Genomic DNA, 17510 nt, shown 5'->3' on the forward strand with positions numbered 1-17510 from the left:
ACTGTTTCGGTTTTTGTAGATTTCACGTTATCGTTTATTGTTTTTGTTCGAGTGTTCATTCGTCTTTATTCAAATTATTATGGACACTTACCACGCTGCATCTTGGTCCGATCCTTACTTCTCTTCAGACAAAGAGGAGATCTGCCGTTACAATATTGATATTAATTTGTTTCAAATATATATTCAATACGCACCAGTCACTGAACTTCCACCACTTGAGGGTCTCTGTTGACATTGCTTTCGGACAGCAACATATGGATAGAATAGTTAAAGTGCTTATCAAACCATTAAGAGATGTTAGTCTGGGTTACACCGTGTCTGCAGGCCGTGTCTGGAAATAGATTCCGCTAGTGTGGTCCGACTGAGTATGTTCTCGACTTTGAGTAAATACGGTTTGTTGCAAACATCATACAGCAACAAACCAATAGGACAATGACCAATAGGCATTTCACTATATAATCTTTTTCTCAATATGAGCTGCATTGCTAGACCTCAAGCAGTTGATGAGTGTCCTGAGAATTGTTTTGGGGGGGAAATGTTGAGTCTTATGATTTTAGGTACGATGTACAACTACATGAATAGTTGATATTTCAATATCCAAAATAATAACTGTGATATGTATTTCCCAATGTGCAGAGATGATACCTATAGCTCCCTGTAAACAATAAATTGTGAAAAATATAGTTTAGATTAAGATTAATTTCTAAATTAAAAAATGCAGAGTCAAAAATGCAATGGAAATAGATTGAACTTTAAATTTTTATTTGGTACATGAAAACTAAGTGAAAAGCTACATTTTGTGTGCATATGTCAACATGCACTGATTTTTATCTGCAAGAAGTCCGTTTGGTGGAAACACCACTGGTGGGAAAATACACATATTTTCTTAATGCGGATTTTTTAATATTCACATGAGAATCTGTCACCAATTGGATGGAATATTCTAACACCTCATTTGACACTTAACAGTGACAAAAATATTAGATAATATGTAAACTGTGGCTCAATTTCACTTGTGCTGATGTAAAGATAGAGTTCCACACCTTTTGTATTGTATTATTGTCTGTGTCATTAAATAATTCAGAAGAATTAGAAAGCTATTAAGAGCAAGTGAGTTGTGTATAGTGTTTGAGTACAAAACATTACTGGAGGTGACAACTGTCTAAGAGCAATGCATTCAAACCTTAAAATACTGATTCTCCAATTACATCCATAAAGCCCTTATTCTTGTGTTGAATTCCACTGAATTAAAGCTACAGTTATTGGGCGAGCTGACAAAATACACATAGAAATGTGAGTTATATATCTATCATTCTCATTGAAAGCAAGTATAAGAAGCGTTAGATCTGTTCAATGTGTGCTATTTCTATGCTTCCCGTTCTAAAGTTTATTTTTTGCATCTTTTACTTTCGGTTTTGTACGCCGGCTTCAAACAGCTGAAAATACAATATTTTTGGTTGTGAAAAATATATTTTGCAGCAGTTTACATGGTACAATGATTTTCTATACAAAACTTACTTGTTTGGTTAAATAAACTGAAATTAGGCAAATAATTATACATTTTAGCAACCAGGTTATGGTGGAGCGATTTCTGCATAGTGCATCTTTACATAAAGATTTGTTTGGAGTGCAAAAATCTTCACTCGAACATAAAAAAATGTAAATACTCAAAAGACATTGCATTTCGTATTGATACCTCATAAGTTTATTTTCATTCTTAAGGTCTTAACATTAAAATACAATGTCACCCTTTCAATACACCATTTTAACCATGCCCGATAACCCAACTTTAAAGTACATCCTTCAAACCATTTTAAAGGCTTCACAACGAAAAAATGGATACAACTATTTATATTGCATATTTTCAACCAGGTTTGTACAACATGCAAAGCAAAAATAAAATGTATCATATGAAAATATAATGAATATTGAGATAGAACATGATGATTTACAAAGGAAAGTACTTCTAAGGAAGAAAAAAAAACAAGCAATTGTCTTGGGAAATATGAACACTGGTTCACGAGGCAACAAGTGACGAAGCTAAAATATATTTTCCAAATATGTAGAATACAGTCAGTAACGATTGTCTTATACATTTCAAAACTGAATCATTTTTGTGATAAACATTTATTTAAATCTTAGCCTTGTACAAATCTTCTTAGTTTAATCTAGTGAAATAAAAGGGTGTTGATGCGGTATGAAAATATTCATACCGCCTCAACACCCTTTTATTTCACTAGATTAAACTAAGAACATTTGTATGACTGCCATGAATTTGGGAAATACCTGATGATAACCATATTATTTTTCCAGTTCTGAATCACTCAATTTACAGTATTATTCACACCTTGTAGTGTGTGAAACCCTTTCATGCATTGAATATGCAGGCACTAACAAAAACATTACAATACAGCAATTGTGATTCATGTGGTGGTGGTTAGGGCTGTTACCATATGAGATCAGATATATTAGTAGGCAGGTGTAGGGTAGAAGCAAGGCAGTACAATGATTCATTATATTTTGCATAATAAACATTAAGATCTGCCTTTTCAGAGTTATTTGTTAATAATTATCTGAAAAATAAAAAGGCTAAACTGAATTATGTAAACGTATCTCGGTGTAGTCTTAAGTGTTAACGCTAACGTTTATTTCAGCTAAGTTCTTCGTTTTGACTTGACGGTCTCAGGAAAACATAGGCTTCAACAAAATGAAGAAAAAATTACTTGAATATACAGAATTGATTTAAGATTTGTGTCTGGCAAAACGATTTCTGCTGAGAAGTTATTGCAGCTTGAGATGAGACCAGGAGTGTCCAATGGTGTTTCATGGTGATGTGAGGCATCTTTTACTTCAAGTGTGTTGGTCCATGTTTTATTATGTTGGGATTGCCATCCTTGGAATGCTCTCTCCAGAAGGATGCTTAACTGTATAAAGACTGCATATTTTTAACTGTTTGATAGTCCCTTGTAATATCACAAGCAGGGGATAGGTAGAATCCAGACATTGGCACAGTATTAGGGACAGTACAGCAGAGATAAGAAAAGATTTTGAGGCTTGGTTTTCTTGAAGCATTTGCTCCAGTATTATAATAATACATTGTTCTGTGACTCTTTACTCTGCTCTGCAGATTGGAAGTTTTGTATCTATTTCTAGATATTCTAAATGTCCTCCTACCAAACAGTTTAACAGCTTTCACATCTAATTTGGTTTGCTATAAAAATGTATACTTTAACCAAGATACTTTCTTTGATGGAATTTAATAGAATCCAAATATAATTTTAACCCAAGTCAGAAAATGTTAATTACAATTAATAACAAGCTGACTTAAAAATACAACATTTTCAATATGTCTAATATTGAAAAGGTTATTATTAATATCATTATAGTTGCTAAAAACAGTCAGCTCTTCTGTATTTAAGCATATAAATAATGCAACAAAAATGGACTTTGAAAATGTAAAACTGAATCAAATTTTGACCAAATTAACTTAAAGCCAGCAAAAATAATTACAACATATTGCTGAAAAGCCCCATAATAACCACATGCAGAGCAGAATAAAGGTAGATTATTTTTCTAATAAGAATTAGGCAACTGGGGAGTAATTGGTTTGTATTGTGGTAAAAATTCTCTCTTCAGAATTGCAGTTCCTGCCCATTGCTAATGATGTCAGGGCCTGTGCTAGCGCATCCATGCTAAATCCGCTGTGTGATCCTGCATCATATCTGCGCCCATAGCTTGTGGAGCTGAAGGATGAGGAAGATAAATTAGTGGAGAAGCCAGAGCCTGTGGCATCAAAGCTCCCTCGTCTGGAGCCTGACCTGGAGCCCGTTCTTGAGTCGGGCCGGGAACCGGATGCTGACCCAGAACTGCTAACACTGTAAGGACTGTAAAGGCCTTTACTTGACTGAGAAGACCCTTCCAACAGACGCAGGCCAGAACCCTCCTCAATCATGCTTCTATCCATGGCATCCTTGTATGAGATCTTAAGCTTTGTCTTGGGGCAGGTGAGGTATTTGGAGTATCCACTGATATCCCGTAGCTTCTGTGCAGTACGTGCATCTAGGGTGCCCTTGTTGATAGCAACATCCAGTGGAACTCTGCCATTGACATCTGGTTCGATCAAACCACCAGTTAGATATTGTACTTCTAGGAATCTCTGTCCCGCCTCATAATACAACCACCCCTTTTTTAATGCTTGTGCAGCAGACATTTTTGTTTTGGTTCGGGGATCCTCAAATCCATTGAAGGCCTTCTGTGCCAGGTTGATTCGGTCAACCATGATCTTATCCACAAGTCCCATGTTCACTGCATCTGCAACTGAGAATTTCTCTCCAGTATTTGGATCAATGATGCCACCAGTGGAAGCCTGAGCCTCCAGCAATCTTTGACCTGTGATATTGTCCACAAGATTTCTGTGCATTGCTTCTGTCACTGACACCTTATCCAATGTGTCAGTATCTAGTATTCCAGCCACAGGGCCCGATTCTTCTGTTGGGTCATTCCATATTGTTGCTGGGGGTTTGATAGAGGGGGCTGAACTATTGGAGTAAGATGATGTGGACCCAAAGGAGGATGACCTAGATCTGGTGCCACTTACGTTTCCGGACAGCATGTCCGCAAACTCTGTGATGGACAGAGTGCCAGCACGGTACTGATCCAGAGCAGACTGGTCAATGAGGCCCTTTGTGGTGGCATCATCAATATCATACTGTTGGCCAGACCTTCTATCAATGATCATGGACTTCACAACACCATCAGATGAGGAGATAGTAATCTCCTCCCACTCACACTCCTGCTCTGCAAGCTCCATGTAGGTCTGGTGATCAATAAGTCCTTTGTGATATGCCTCATAAACAGACATCTCTTTGCCTGTCTCTGGGTCAACAATGACTACTCTACGTTTACGCACAGACGATTTGGAGGATGTCTTCCTCTCACGTTTCTTTTCTTTTAACAGCAAAAGTGCAAGTCCAGTTTCCGGGTCAATCAGGCATCGCTCCATCAGCTGCAGGTAAGTGAGGTTCTCCTCAGTGTTAGGGTCAAAGAAGCCTTTAGTGTCATCAGATGGGTCTGTAAGAATGCCATTCATCTCCTCATCAAACAGACCACGTGTGTAGGCCATCTCAACTGGCAAGCGGTGACTCTCTTCTGGATCAACGATCCCACCAGTGGCAATTTGGGCTTCCAATAGTCGAATGCCATGGTCTTTCAGAATGAGACCCTTTTTCATAGCCTGGAATAGAGAGATGTTCTTGCCAGAGTACGGATCCCTGTAGCCTGTAACGGCACGCTCAGCAGAGATGAGCTTGTCTTTGAACTCTGAACCAACGACTCCCATTTTAACAGCTTCACCAACATTCAGCTTCAGGTTCTGTATTGGGTCAATTATATATCCTGTTGCTGCTTGAGCCTCAAGAAGTTCAAAGGCTGTCCCGGGTCTTATCATGTTCTTTTTCATTGCTTGGTAGATTGACAGACGATCTTTGCTAGATTCTACATATACTCCGGCAATGCAGCTTGTGCCCTCAAGGTACTTCTTCACTTCTCTGCTGACCTCTTCCACTGAGATAAGGCCTTCAGTGAGATCATTGTATGTCTTTTGGTCAATAATCTGCGAACAAAGCAGCTCATCCAAGGTAACTTGCTTTCTGAGACCCTTGAAAAGCAGCCTTCTGTCTGCCATCGAAAGTAATCGCAGACCACTCTCTTTATCAACTTTGCATCTCTTCAGCAGTTGGGCATAAGTCTGTCTCTCCTCTGTGGTTGGATCAACATAACCTTGTATATCACAGTTTGGATCAGTGATCCTGTCAAATGTTTCCTTATTGATGTACCCGCGTTGCATGGCAACATCTGTGGGAAGGTGGAAGTAGTATTCTGGATCCATAAGGCCTCCAGTGGAAGCCTGGGCTTCAAGGAGCCTCAGGGCATAATCCTCAGGAACAAGGTATTTTTTCATCGCTTGGAAGAGAGAGATTACTTTTCCACTGTAAGGATCCTTGTAGCCAGTGACTGCCCTCTCGGCAGAAAGAAGTTTGTCATGGATTTCAGGGCCGATTATCCCTTTGCGCACAGCCTCGTCAACAGTTAGCAATTCATCTTTCACAGGGTCAATGATGAATCCTGTTGCTGCTTGGGCCTCCAGGAGACTGATAGCAAAATCAGGCTTAATGAGACCTCTCTTCAATGCCTGGTAAATACTGACCTTAGAGGGGGAGTCCGAGAGGATTCCAGCAATACTGCCAGTGCCAAACAGATACTGCTTTACAGATGGCATTTCCATAACCTCACGGATAGTTTTCTTCTCTTGCTTCAACAGATTGTATGTTTGAAGATCGATAATGCGAGAACTATAGAGCTCCTCAATAGTGACTCTTCGTCTGATCACATCACAGGACATGCTCTGCTCTACTTTCAGTATGTCCCTTTGTTCAATGACTTCAATGACGATGATGATCATTCTCTCCTTTGTGATTTGCCCACGGCGATACTGTTCCAGGAGCCTTAGCTTTTCCTCCTCAGGGAGCAGGTTTGACATCATGACATCCCATAGGGTCATTACCTTCCCTCCATAGGTCTGATGAGGGATATCCACTTGACTGTTAGTCAAGTCTGTCTGTGCCTGTTCTTCTGTGTATACGTAGGACTTATCCACTGGACTTTGAGCTTCAGCTTTTGATAGTGGCAGGAAGCACAGACCAGTATCTGGATCTCTTATGCATTTCTCTTGCAGTTGTTTATACGTGTAACTTTCATTAGTGTTGGGGTCAACGAAGGCTTTGATATCCCCTGACAGGTCAGTAAAGGTCTTAGCTATCTGCTTATTGAAATAGCCACGTTGGAAGGCCACATCATTTGGGACACGGTGACTGCTGACTGGGTCAATAATCCCTCCTGTGGCCATCTGAGCTTCCAAAAGGGGAATGGCATGTTCTCGTAGCACAAGCTCCTTCTTCATGGCTTGGAAGAGGGAAATAATGTTGCCTGTGTATGGATCTCTGAAACCAGTCACTGCTTTCTCAGCTGAAAGAAGTTTCTCGTGAACCTCAGGACCAACAACTCCTGCTTTCACAGCATCATCCACAGTGTACCGCTGGTTTTTGACAGGATCGATAATGAAACCAGTTGCTGCTTGTACCTCGAGTAATGCAAGACCTGTATTTTGTTTCAATATATTCTTCTTCATTGCTTGATAAATGCTAACCTTTTCCTTTGAGTCACCCATATAGATGCCTGCAATCTGTCCATCTGTTCCTTGCAAGTATTTCCTGACTGCGTTCATGTCACTGATTTCTTTCGGTTTCTTTTCGCCCTGTTGGAGTTGATCATATGTAGCTTCATCAATTATTTTGGATTCAAACAATGAGTTGGCAGTGACAGGTGCTCTAAGACCTTCAAAGCTGGCCTGTTCTTTTTCCTGTTTCTTGGTCTCCTTTGTATCAACCATTGTGACAAGGATTGTAATAATTTGTTCAATAGTCACTGTTCCAGTTCTGTACTGTTGAATTACCTCGATTCTTTGTTCCTCTGTAATATATTCAGAGTTTATGATCTCCCAAATAGTGACTTTCCTTCCTTTGAAAGGTCCATACTGCAGCTCCATTGTTGCCTGATTCAAGGCATCTTTGATCTGGAGCTCAGTGTATTGATGATCCTCTTTTGACTTTTGTTTCTCTTTTGACTTTTGAATTGCATTCTCTGAGAGCGGAAGAAATGGAAAACCAGTCTCTTTGTCAGTGACACATTTTTTCATGAGTTGTACATAAGATGCATTCTCCCACATGTTAGGATCAAAGAATACTTTAGTTTCATCAGTGTGGTTGCTCAAGGTCTTGTTCATTTCTTCTTCAAAATATCCACGTTTACAGGCAACATCATGTGGGATGCGATAACTTTTGACTGGATCAATTATACCTCCAGTTGCAAGCTGAGCCTCTAGCAGACGGATACCCTGGTCTTTCTTAATAAGGTCTTTCAACATTGCCTGAAATAGGGATACATTCTTTCCAGTGTAGGGATCTTTGTAGCCATTAACAGCTCTCTCTGCAGACAGAAGTTTTTCATGCATCTCTGGGCCAACAAGACCTGATTTAACAGCCTCATCCACAGTGAGCTTCTGATTTTTGACAGGGTCAATTATAAATCCAGTCCCAGCTTGAGCCTCAAGAAGAGTCAATGCAGTCTCGGGAGAGAGCATCTGTTTCTTTACAGCTTGATAGAATGGTATTTTCTCCTTGGTTGACTCAACGATCACTCCAGCAATGCTAGGTGTTCCTCTTAAGGCTTTCTTAACACACTCCATCTCAGAGATTTCAATGACAGTTGTTTTGCCATTATGCAATTTGTTGAACAAGTCTTTATTGATGATCTTTGATTCTAGAAGTTCAGCTGCAGTGACAGGAGTCCTCAGACCATCAAACACAATTTCATTCTTCTTCTCTTTGTCTTCCACAACACTAATGACAATTTTGATAAATGTTTCTATTGTGATTTTTCCGGTCTTATACTGATGAATCAGATCCTTCCTCTGTAGCTCTGTAAAATACTCTGAGTTAATGATTTCCCAAATGGTCACAGTCTTTCCTTGGAATCTTCCAACTAGAACAGAGATATTTGCTTTAGTGAGTACATCTTTAGTCTCTTCAGTTGTGTAGGTCTTGTCACTTTGTGCAGCGTTCTCTGTGATTGGTAACACAAGTAGGCCTGTCTCTGCATCTGAGGTGCACCTCTCCAATAGTTGCTGATAAGTGAGGCTCTCCTGAGTGCTTGGGTCAAGGAATAACTTTGAGTCAGCAGTAGGGTTTGATAAAGTTCTGTTAATCTCAGAATCCAATTGGCCCTGCTTATAGGCTGTCTGGAGTGGTACACGGTGACTATTGACAGGGTCAATTATTCCACCAGTTGCAATCTGAGCATCCAGAAGTCTAACGGCCTGGTCTTGTTCAATCAAACCCTTTTTCATTGCCTCAAAGAGTGAGATTTTGTCTCCAGTATAAGGATCTTTGTAACCAGTAGCTGCTTTTTCTGCAAAAAGCATTTTGATATGGAGTTCTGGACCTATTAATTCCTCCTTTACAGCTTCATCCACAGAGAGCATTCTGTTTTTCACTGGATCAATGAGGTACCCAGATGCTGCCTGAGCTTCAAGAAGCATTGTGGCAGCACCAGGAGAAAGTTTATTCTCTTTCATGGCCTGATACACACTCATTTTCTGCTTGGCTGGGGTCAAGACTCCGCCAACACTATTCTTGCCTTTGAGACATGTTTTCACTTTCTCGGTCTTGCTCAGGTCTTGCACTGTGGTTTTCCCTGTTTTCAGCTTGTCAAAGTCCATTTTGTTCAGTATACCAATATCATGGAGCCTGCTGGCGGGAACCTGGTCCCTAATCCCATCAAAAGCAAATGGTGCATCTTTGTTTGTCTTTGCACCATCTACTACTTCAGACCCATTGAATACTTTATTTGTAGTCCCCACCATTGTCATTGCAATTAGCTGGTCTTCAGGGACCTCCTCAGTTTGAATCTCCCTTTCTTTAGTGTGGGGTGTTACTGATTTTTTAGGTGTAGAAAGTTGCTGCAGCTTCTCACGAAGCTTTTTATTCTCCTCACCCAACAAATGCTCTTGTTCAAGCCTTTTATTTTCAAGATCCTGCATCTCTTTCTGCTTATTGCACATCTCCTCAGCATCCTTCTGCTTTTTCAAAACGGCATCCATGGTAGCCTGGAGTTTCTTCTTCTCCTGTTCCATCTGCTTCATTTGATGATCCTGCTCATCTTTGAGGGCTTTGGCCTTCTTAACCTCATCTTCAAACTGTTTCTCAAGCTTATTTCTCTCTTCCTCAATGAGCTTTTCTTTTTTCAGCAACGTTTGTTTTTCTGTCAGGATAGTCTGCTCAATAATTATCTTTTCCTTTTTAATTTGTTTTTGTTGGGCATTGGCCATCTAATTTGGAGAGAAAAAAATAAAGATAAAATTAATACAACTTTAAAGACATTTTTGCACATGGTCTTAACATTATATTATTCTGATTATAGTTAACTGCTACATAATATAATCAAAATATGAATATATAAATATTATATATTATATACGACATGTAATATTCTTAAATGTATTCGAAATCGGTTTCATTTGAAAAACATTTGCTAGAAAATACCATTTAATTTACAAAACGCTGCAACATTCAGTTCATGAGCTGGACACTTAGTATTGATGACAGTCTCTGCAATTCACATGAATAGGACATTTGGATCTCCTTTATGTGTTAGTGTTTTTGAGAAGCTTATGGTTATTTGCAAATGGATTTTCACAAGATTATTTTACATTTCACAATACCTCTTTAGACTTAGTCTGTAGATCTGCAGCCTCTTTTTGTAATTTCTCCTTTTCTTTCTCAAGGTCAGCTATGGTTTTACATAAATCATCAGACTGTTTGCTTCTCTGTAATCTCTGCCCCTCCAGTTTATCTACAATTACTTTTTCTGAAGCATTTTGCTCTTTCTCTTGGAGACAAACTCTTATCTCATCAGCTTGTTTTTTGAATTTCATGGCCTCCTCCTCTGCTTTGGACTGAGCATCACTGAGCTGTGTCACCCTAAGCTTCAATTTCTCTGCTTCTGCAGTTGTTTCACGCTGCCTCTTGCGCTCAGCCTCTAGAGATTTTTGGAAGCCCCTTGTCTCCTCATCAAGACGCTGCTGCATTTGCTGCTTGTCCTCCAGCAGTTTTTGGGCCTGCTCCTGAGCTTTGTCCTTTTGTTTCTGGAGCTTCTCTGCCTCAGCTTTCAGTTTAGTTGCTTCTTGGATAGCCTGCATATTCTCCTTCAGCATTTTGTCAGCAAGAGCCCTCTGTTCGGCAAGCTCGGACTCTGCAATCTGTCTCTCTTGGGCTGCCTCCTGAGCTTCTAAGCTTAGCCTGGCAGCATCCTCTGCTAACTTCTTCATGTTCTCAGCTTCCTCTTCCAGGAATTTCTGAGCATTAGCTTTGTCTTTACTCATGAGACGCTGATTCTCATTCTCAATTCTAAGCTTAAGTTTGACCAGCTCCTCCATCTGGACCTTGACCTTAAATAGCTCATCCTCAACTTGAACTTTCTGCTTGACAGCATTGCTAACTTCATCCTTTTGGCGCTGAAGCTCCTCATCTAAAACATATTTCTGCTTATCAGTCTCATCCAGTCGCATTTTCACCTTTGCTAGCTCCTGCTCAACTTGTGTCTTCTGCTTCAATGTCTGTTGAGCTAACTCTTTGTGCTTGGCCATCTCTGCGCCTGCCTGCTGCTTCTGTTTCAGAGCAGAAGCCTCAGCTTCTGCTCGCTTTGCAGCCTCCTGCTCTGCTTCCTTCTTCAGTCTCTCAGCATCCCCCTGAGCCTTGGCCTGTTTGGCAGCCTCAGCTTCAGCTGCTTTCTTCTGTTTCTCAGCATTCTCTGCTTTTTGACGGAGTAAAGCAGCCTCTTTCTCAGCTTTCTCCTTGGCCTTCTCAGCTTCTTGTGCAAGTTTCTTAGCCATGTCAAACTCCTCTTTGAGCTTGGCCTGGGAAAGATTGTCCTCTTTCTGCTTGACCAGAACATCCTGTGCTCTCTTTTCTGCATCACTACATTTCTGTGCAGCCTCTTTGGCTAGAATAATCTGTCTCTCTGTTTCTTTGTCAGCATTGTCCTTCTGCTTGTTAGCATCGGCAGCAATCGTTTTGAGGCGCTCAACTTCTTTCTGAGCTACATGGCATTGTTGCGCTGCTTCTTCCTCTGCTGCAGTGATCTTTTTAACTTTCTCTTCAGCTTGCTTTCTTTTGTTCTCCTCCTCTAAAGCAAGCTTTCTGAGTTTCTCTGCCTCTTCCTCAGCATTGACTCTGTTCTTATGCGTCTCATCTGCAATGCCTTTAAGCTTGTTCAACTCCAACTCAAGATCCAACTTGCCTGTTGATGCCGTCTCAAAGTTTAGTTTTAGGATGCAAATCTCCTCCTCGACCACCCTCCTCTGATTAAGAGTTTCCTCTACAATCTTCTTCTGTCTCTCCAATTCAGAATCAGAAGTCTTCATAAGCTGGGTGATCTTTTCATCAATGTCTTGCTTGTGCTGTTTTGCTTGGTCTTCTAAGACCTTTCTCTGATAACCCTCATCTTCGGCTTTTCTCCTAAGTCTCTCATTTTCTGCCTCTTTATCCTTCAGGGCAATCTCAGCTTCAGTTTTCAGGCCAGTTGCTTCATTAATGGCTGCCAGTTTTTCCTTGAGTATCTTCTCAGCCTCTGCTCTTTGCTGAGCCGCATTATTCTCCGCTACCTGCCTCTGCTTCTTTGCCTCTTCAGCGATTGATCTCAGCTTAGTCGCCTCTTCAGCTAGATGCCTCATTTTTGATGCCTCAGACTCGAGGAGATTTCTGCTTTTCTCTGTTGTAGACATGGTCTCCTTCTCAGCTTTCAACTTCAACTGAAGAAGAACTTCCATTTCACTTCTCACTTTAGCCAGTTCGTCTTCTAGCTGTTTCCTTTCTTTTACTGAAGCATTCACCTCATTTTTCAGGCGCTGGAGCTCTTCATCCAATAAAGACCTCTGTTGCTTACCATGGTCAAAGTCAGACCTTAGGCGAATTAACTCTTGTTCTGCAGAGAGTTTCTGCTGTGCTGTTCCCTCTGCCAATTTCCTCTGTTTATCCAGCTCCTTCTCTGCCATTTCCTTTTGCTTAAGAGCAGCCTTTTCAGCCTTAGCCCTTTTCTTTGCCTCTTGCTCAGCTTCCTCTTTCTGTTTCTCTGCTTCCTCCTGAGCCTGGCTCTTCATGTGGGCTTCTTCCTCAGCCTGGAGCCTCAAACGGAGTGCCTCATTGGCTTTCTGCCTCCACTTCTCAAGCTCCTTCTCTGCTTCCTCCCTGGCTTTGTTGGCTTCTTCTTGTTGCTTCTTGAGATACTCTGCCTCTTCCTGCAACTGAATAACAGTGTCCTGTTCTTGTTTCAGCGATGCCTCAAGCTTTACTGCCTTCTCATTAAAGGACAAGCGTTTGGTCTGCAGTTCGGTGGCGGCACTCTTCTGTGCCACCTCCTCCGCAACCATGACCTGCCTATGCTTCTCCACTTCTGCCTGTTTCATGCGCCTCTCTGCCTCTTCAGCTTGCATCTTGAACTTCTGCAACTCATCCAGGGCCTTCTGCTTTTGCTTGGCAGCTTCTTGTTCTGCCTCTGTTTTGCGATTCAGCTCCTCCTCTGCGTTGCGCTTTTTCTGAGTCTCTTCATTCACCTGCTTGCGAAGCTTCTCTGCCTCCTCCTGAGTAACTTTCCTCAGTCTCTCAGCCTCGGCAGCCATGTCCCTGAGCTGCTGGAGTTGGGCCTCAGCTGTGGCCTTTTGCTTTATGGTAGTCTCTAATTGGATTCTGATGATAAGGATCTCCTCCTCCATCTTGGTACGACTATACAGTGCCTCCTCAACATGCTGGCTCTTGGTTTGGATCTCCTGCTCTGACAGGTTCTTGAGTTTGTGCAGCTCCTGCTGTATGTTGTGCTTCTGTTTCTCAGAATCTACTTTCACAACCTCTCTCCTGCTGACCTCTTCTTTCATTTTCAACTTGAGTACCTGGGCTTCTTGTTCCGCTTTAGTGATAGCTTTGATGTGTGCCTCAGCCAACTGCCTTTGTTTGTCTAATTCAGCCTGCATCTCAGCCAACTTTTTTCTCTCCTCCTTCTTTAGTATTTCAGTAGCTGTCTGTATGAGTGGAAGCAAACAGAAAAGGGTAAAACAATGTTTAAGAATTACAGTGTTAGAATATAAATGTTTGAGCTGTTTGAAATACTCAAAAAAGTTAAACGTTTAAGTACATGTAGGTAGACAGTGTGGGGTCCACATTTATTGACACCCTTGATAAAAGATGAGCAAAAATGACTGTATAAAATACATAGTTCAAATACTGACAGCTACAGTGCATTCGGAAAGTATTCAGACCCCTTCACTTTTTCCACATTTGTGACTCACCACCTGGATTTGGTCTTATGTAGCAAAAGCTGAAATTGTGTTTTTTTACATTGGATAAATTAGAGGCTCAGAGCTACACAATGGTATATCATACACTGCATTTGAGGAACAATGGGAAAGTAATTCTGCTTTGAAAGTTGATCAACTTGTAAACTCACTTTTGAGAAAATCACCTTCAAATGTTTTGATATCAAGTGATGAGCTCTTCTTTGTCTACACCGATTCAGCATCATTCACACCCTCTTAAGCTTTAGCCCCACCCATCTCGTTTCGCTCTTGGAGCGCACACTTGACGCTCTGGCTGATGATTTGTTTACCCAAATCAAATCAAATCAAATGTATTTGTCACATACACATGGTTAGCAGATGTTAATGCGAGTGTAGCGAAATGCTTGTGCTTCTAGTTCCGACAATGCAGTAATAACCAACAAGTAATCTAACTAACAATTCCAAAACTACTGTCTTATGCACAGTGTAAGGGGATAAGAATATGTACATAAAGATATATGAATGAGTGATGGTACAGAGCAGCATAGGCAAGATACAGTAGATGGTATCGAGTACAGCATATACATATGAGATGAGTATGTAAACAAAGTGGCATAGTTAAAGTGGCTAGTGATACATGTATTACATAAGGATGCAGTAGATGATATAGAGTACAGTATATACATATTCATATGAGATGAATAATGTAGGGTATGTAAACATTATATTAGGTAGCATTGTTTAAAGTGGCTAGTGATATGTTTTACATAATTTCCCATCAATTCCCATTATTAAAGTGGCTGGAGTTGAGTCAGTGTGTTGGCAGCGGCCACTCAGTGTTAGTGGTTGCTGTTTAACAGTCTGATGGCCTTGAGATACAGTGCCTTGCGAAAGTATTCGGCCCCCTTGAACTTTGCGACCTTTTGCCACATTTCAAGCTTCAAACATAAAGATATAAAACTGTATTATTTTGTGAAGAATCAACAACATGTGGGACACAATCATGAAGTGGAACGACATTTATTGGATATTTCAAACTTTTTTAACAAATCAAAAACTGAAAAATTGGGCGTGCAAAATTATTCAGCCCCTTTACTTTCAGTGCAGCAAACTCTCTCCAGAAGTTCAGTGAGGATCTCTGAATGAACCAATGTTGACCTAAATGACTAATGATGATAAATACAATCCACCTGTGTGTAATCAAGTCTCCGTATAAATGCACCTGCACTTTGATAGTCTCAGAGGTCCGTTAAAAGCGCAGAGAGCATCATGAAGAACAAGGAACACACCAGGCAGGTCCGAGATACTGTTGTGAAGAAGTTTAAAGCCGGATTTGGAAACAAAAAGATTTCCCAAGCTTTAAACATCCCAAGGAGCACTGTGCAAGCGATAATATTGAAATGGAAGGAGTATCAGACCACTGCAAATCTACCAAGACCTGGCCGTCCCTCTAAACTTTCAGCTCATACAAGGAGAAGACTGATCAGAGATGCAGCCAACAGGCCCATGATCACTCTGGATGAACTGCAGAGATCTACAGCTGAGGTGGGAGACTCTGTCCATAGGACAACAATCAGTCGTATATTGCACAAATCTGGCCTTTATGGAAGAGTGACAAGAAGAAAGCCATTTCTTAAAGATATCCATAAAAAGTGTTGTTTAAAGTTTGCCACAAGCCACCTGGGAGACACACCAAACATGTGGAAGAAGGTGCTCTGGTCAGATGAAACCAAAATTGAACTTTTTGGCAACAATACAAAACGTTATGTTTGGCGTAAAAGCAACACAGCTCATCACCCTGAACACACCATCCCCACTGTCAAACATGGTGGTGGCAGCATCATGGTTTGGGCCTGCTTTTCTTCAGCAGGGACAGGGAAGATGGTTAAAATTGATGGGAAGATGGATGGAGCCAAATACAGGAACATTCTGGAAGAAAACCTGATGGAGTCTGCAAAAGACCTGAGACTGGGACGGAGATTTGTCTTCCAACAAGACAATGATCCAAAACATAAAGCAAAATCTACAATGGAATGGTTCAAAAATAAACATATCCAGGTGTTAGAATGGCCAAGTCAAAGTCCAGACCTGAATCCAATCGAGAATCTGTGGAAAGAACTGAAAACTGCTGTTCACAAATGCTCTCCATCCAACCTCACTGAGCTCGAGCTGTTTTGCAAGGAGGAATGGGAAAAAATGTCAGTCTCTTGATGTGCAAAACTGATAGAGACATACCCCAAGCGACTTACAGCTGTAATCGCAGCAAAAGGTGGCGCTACAAAGTATTAACTTAAGGGGGCTGAATAATTTTGCACGCCCAATTTTTCAGTTTTTGATTTGTTAAAAAAGTTTGAAATATCCAATAAATGTCGTTCCACTTCATGATTGTGTCCCACTTGTTGATAATTCTTCAAAAAAAAATACAGTTTTATATCTTTATGTTTGAAGCCTGAAATGTGGCAAAAGGTCGCAAAATTCAAGGGGGCCGAATACTTTCGCAAGGCACTGTAGAAGCTGTTTTTCAGTCTCTCGGTCCCAGCTTTGATGCACCTGTACTGACCTCGCCTTCTGGATGATAGCGGGGTGAACAGGCAGTGGCTCGGGTGGTTGTTGTCCTTGATGATCTTTATGGCCTTCCTGTAACATCGGGTGGTGTAGGTGTCCTGGAGGGCAGGTAGTTTGCCCCCGGTGATGCGTTGTGCAGACCTCACTACCCTCTGGAGAGCCTTACGGTTGTGGGCGGAGCAGTTGCCGTATCAGGCGGTGATACAGCCCGCCAGGATGCTCTCGATTGTGCATCTGTAGAAGTTTGTGCTTTTGGTGACAAGCCGAATTTCTTCAGCCTCCTGAGGTTGAAGAGGCGCTGCTGCGCCTTCTTCACGATGCGGTCTGTGTGAGTGGACCAATTCAGTTTGTCTGTGATGTGTATGCCGAGGAACTTAAAACTTACTTCCCTCTCCACTACTGTTCCATCGATGTGGATAGGGGGGTGTTCCCTCTGCTGTTTCCTGAAGTCCACAATCATCTCCTTAGTTTTGTTGACGTTGAGTGTGAGGTTATTTTCCTGACACCACACTCCGAGGGCCCTCACCTCCTCCCTGTAGGCCGTCTCGTCGTTGTTGGTAATCAAGCCTACCACTGTTGTGTCGTCCGCAAACTTGATGATTGAGTTGGAGGCGTGCGTGGCCACGCAGTCGTGGGTGAACAGGGAAAACAGGAGAGGGCTCAGAACGCACCCTTGTGGGGCCCCAGTGTTGAGGATCAGCGGGGTGGAGATGTTGTTGCCTACCCTCACCACCTGGGGGCGGCCCGTCAGGAAGTCCAGTACCCAGTTGCACAGGGCGGGGTCGAGACCCAGGGTCTCGAGCTTGATGACGAGCTTGGAGGGTACTATGGTGTTAAATGCCGAGCTGTAGTCGATGAACAGCATTCTCACATAGGTATTCCTCTTGTCCAGATGGGTTAGGGCAGTGTGCAGTGTGGTTGAGATTGCATCGTCTGTGGACCTATTTGGGCGGTAAGCAAATTGGAGTGGGTCTAGGGTGTCAGGTAGGGTGGAGGTGATATG

The 17510-nt window shown here is 41.7% G+C and overlaps 1 protein-coding gene across 1 annotated transcript in view; it reads right to left on the minus strand.

Annotated features, from left to right (window-relative positions):
• Nucleotides 1-741: 741 nt before the first annotated feature.
• LOC115137205 (plectin-like) overlaps nucleotides 742-17510 on the minus strand; it is a 106002-nt gene continuing 89233 nt past the window's right edge. Inside the window, exons 32-33 of the mRNA XM_029673366.2 lie at nucleotides 10337-13687; nucleotides 742-9943 (exon numbers count right to left, since the gene is read on the minus strand). Coding sequence (XP_029529226.2) covers nucleotides 3584-9943; nucleotides 10337-13687 — 9711 coding nt within the window. The 3' untranslated portion in view covers nucleotides 742-3583. The remainder of the gene's footprint in view (nucleotides 9944-10336; nucleotides 13688-17510) is intronic.

This window comes from Oncorhynchus nerka, linkage group LG7, assembly GCF_034236695.1.
Source record: "Oncorhynchus nerka isolate Pitt River linkage group LG7, Oner_Uvic_2.0, whole genome shotgun sequence".
NCBI classification, from domain to species: Eukaryota; Metazoa; Chordata; class Actinopteri; order Salmoniformes; family Salmonidae; genus Oncorhynchus; species Oncorhynchus nerka.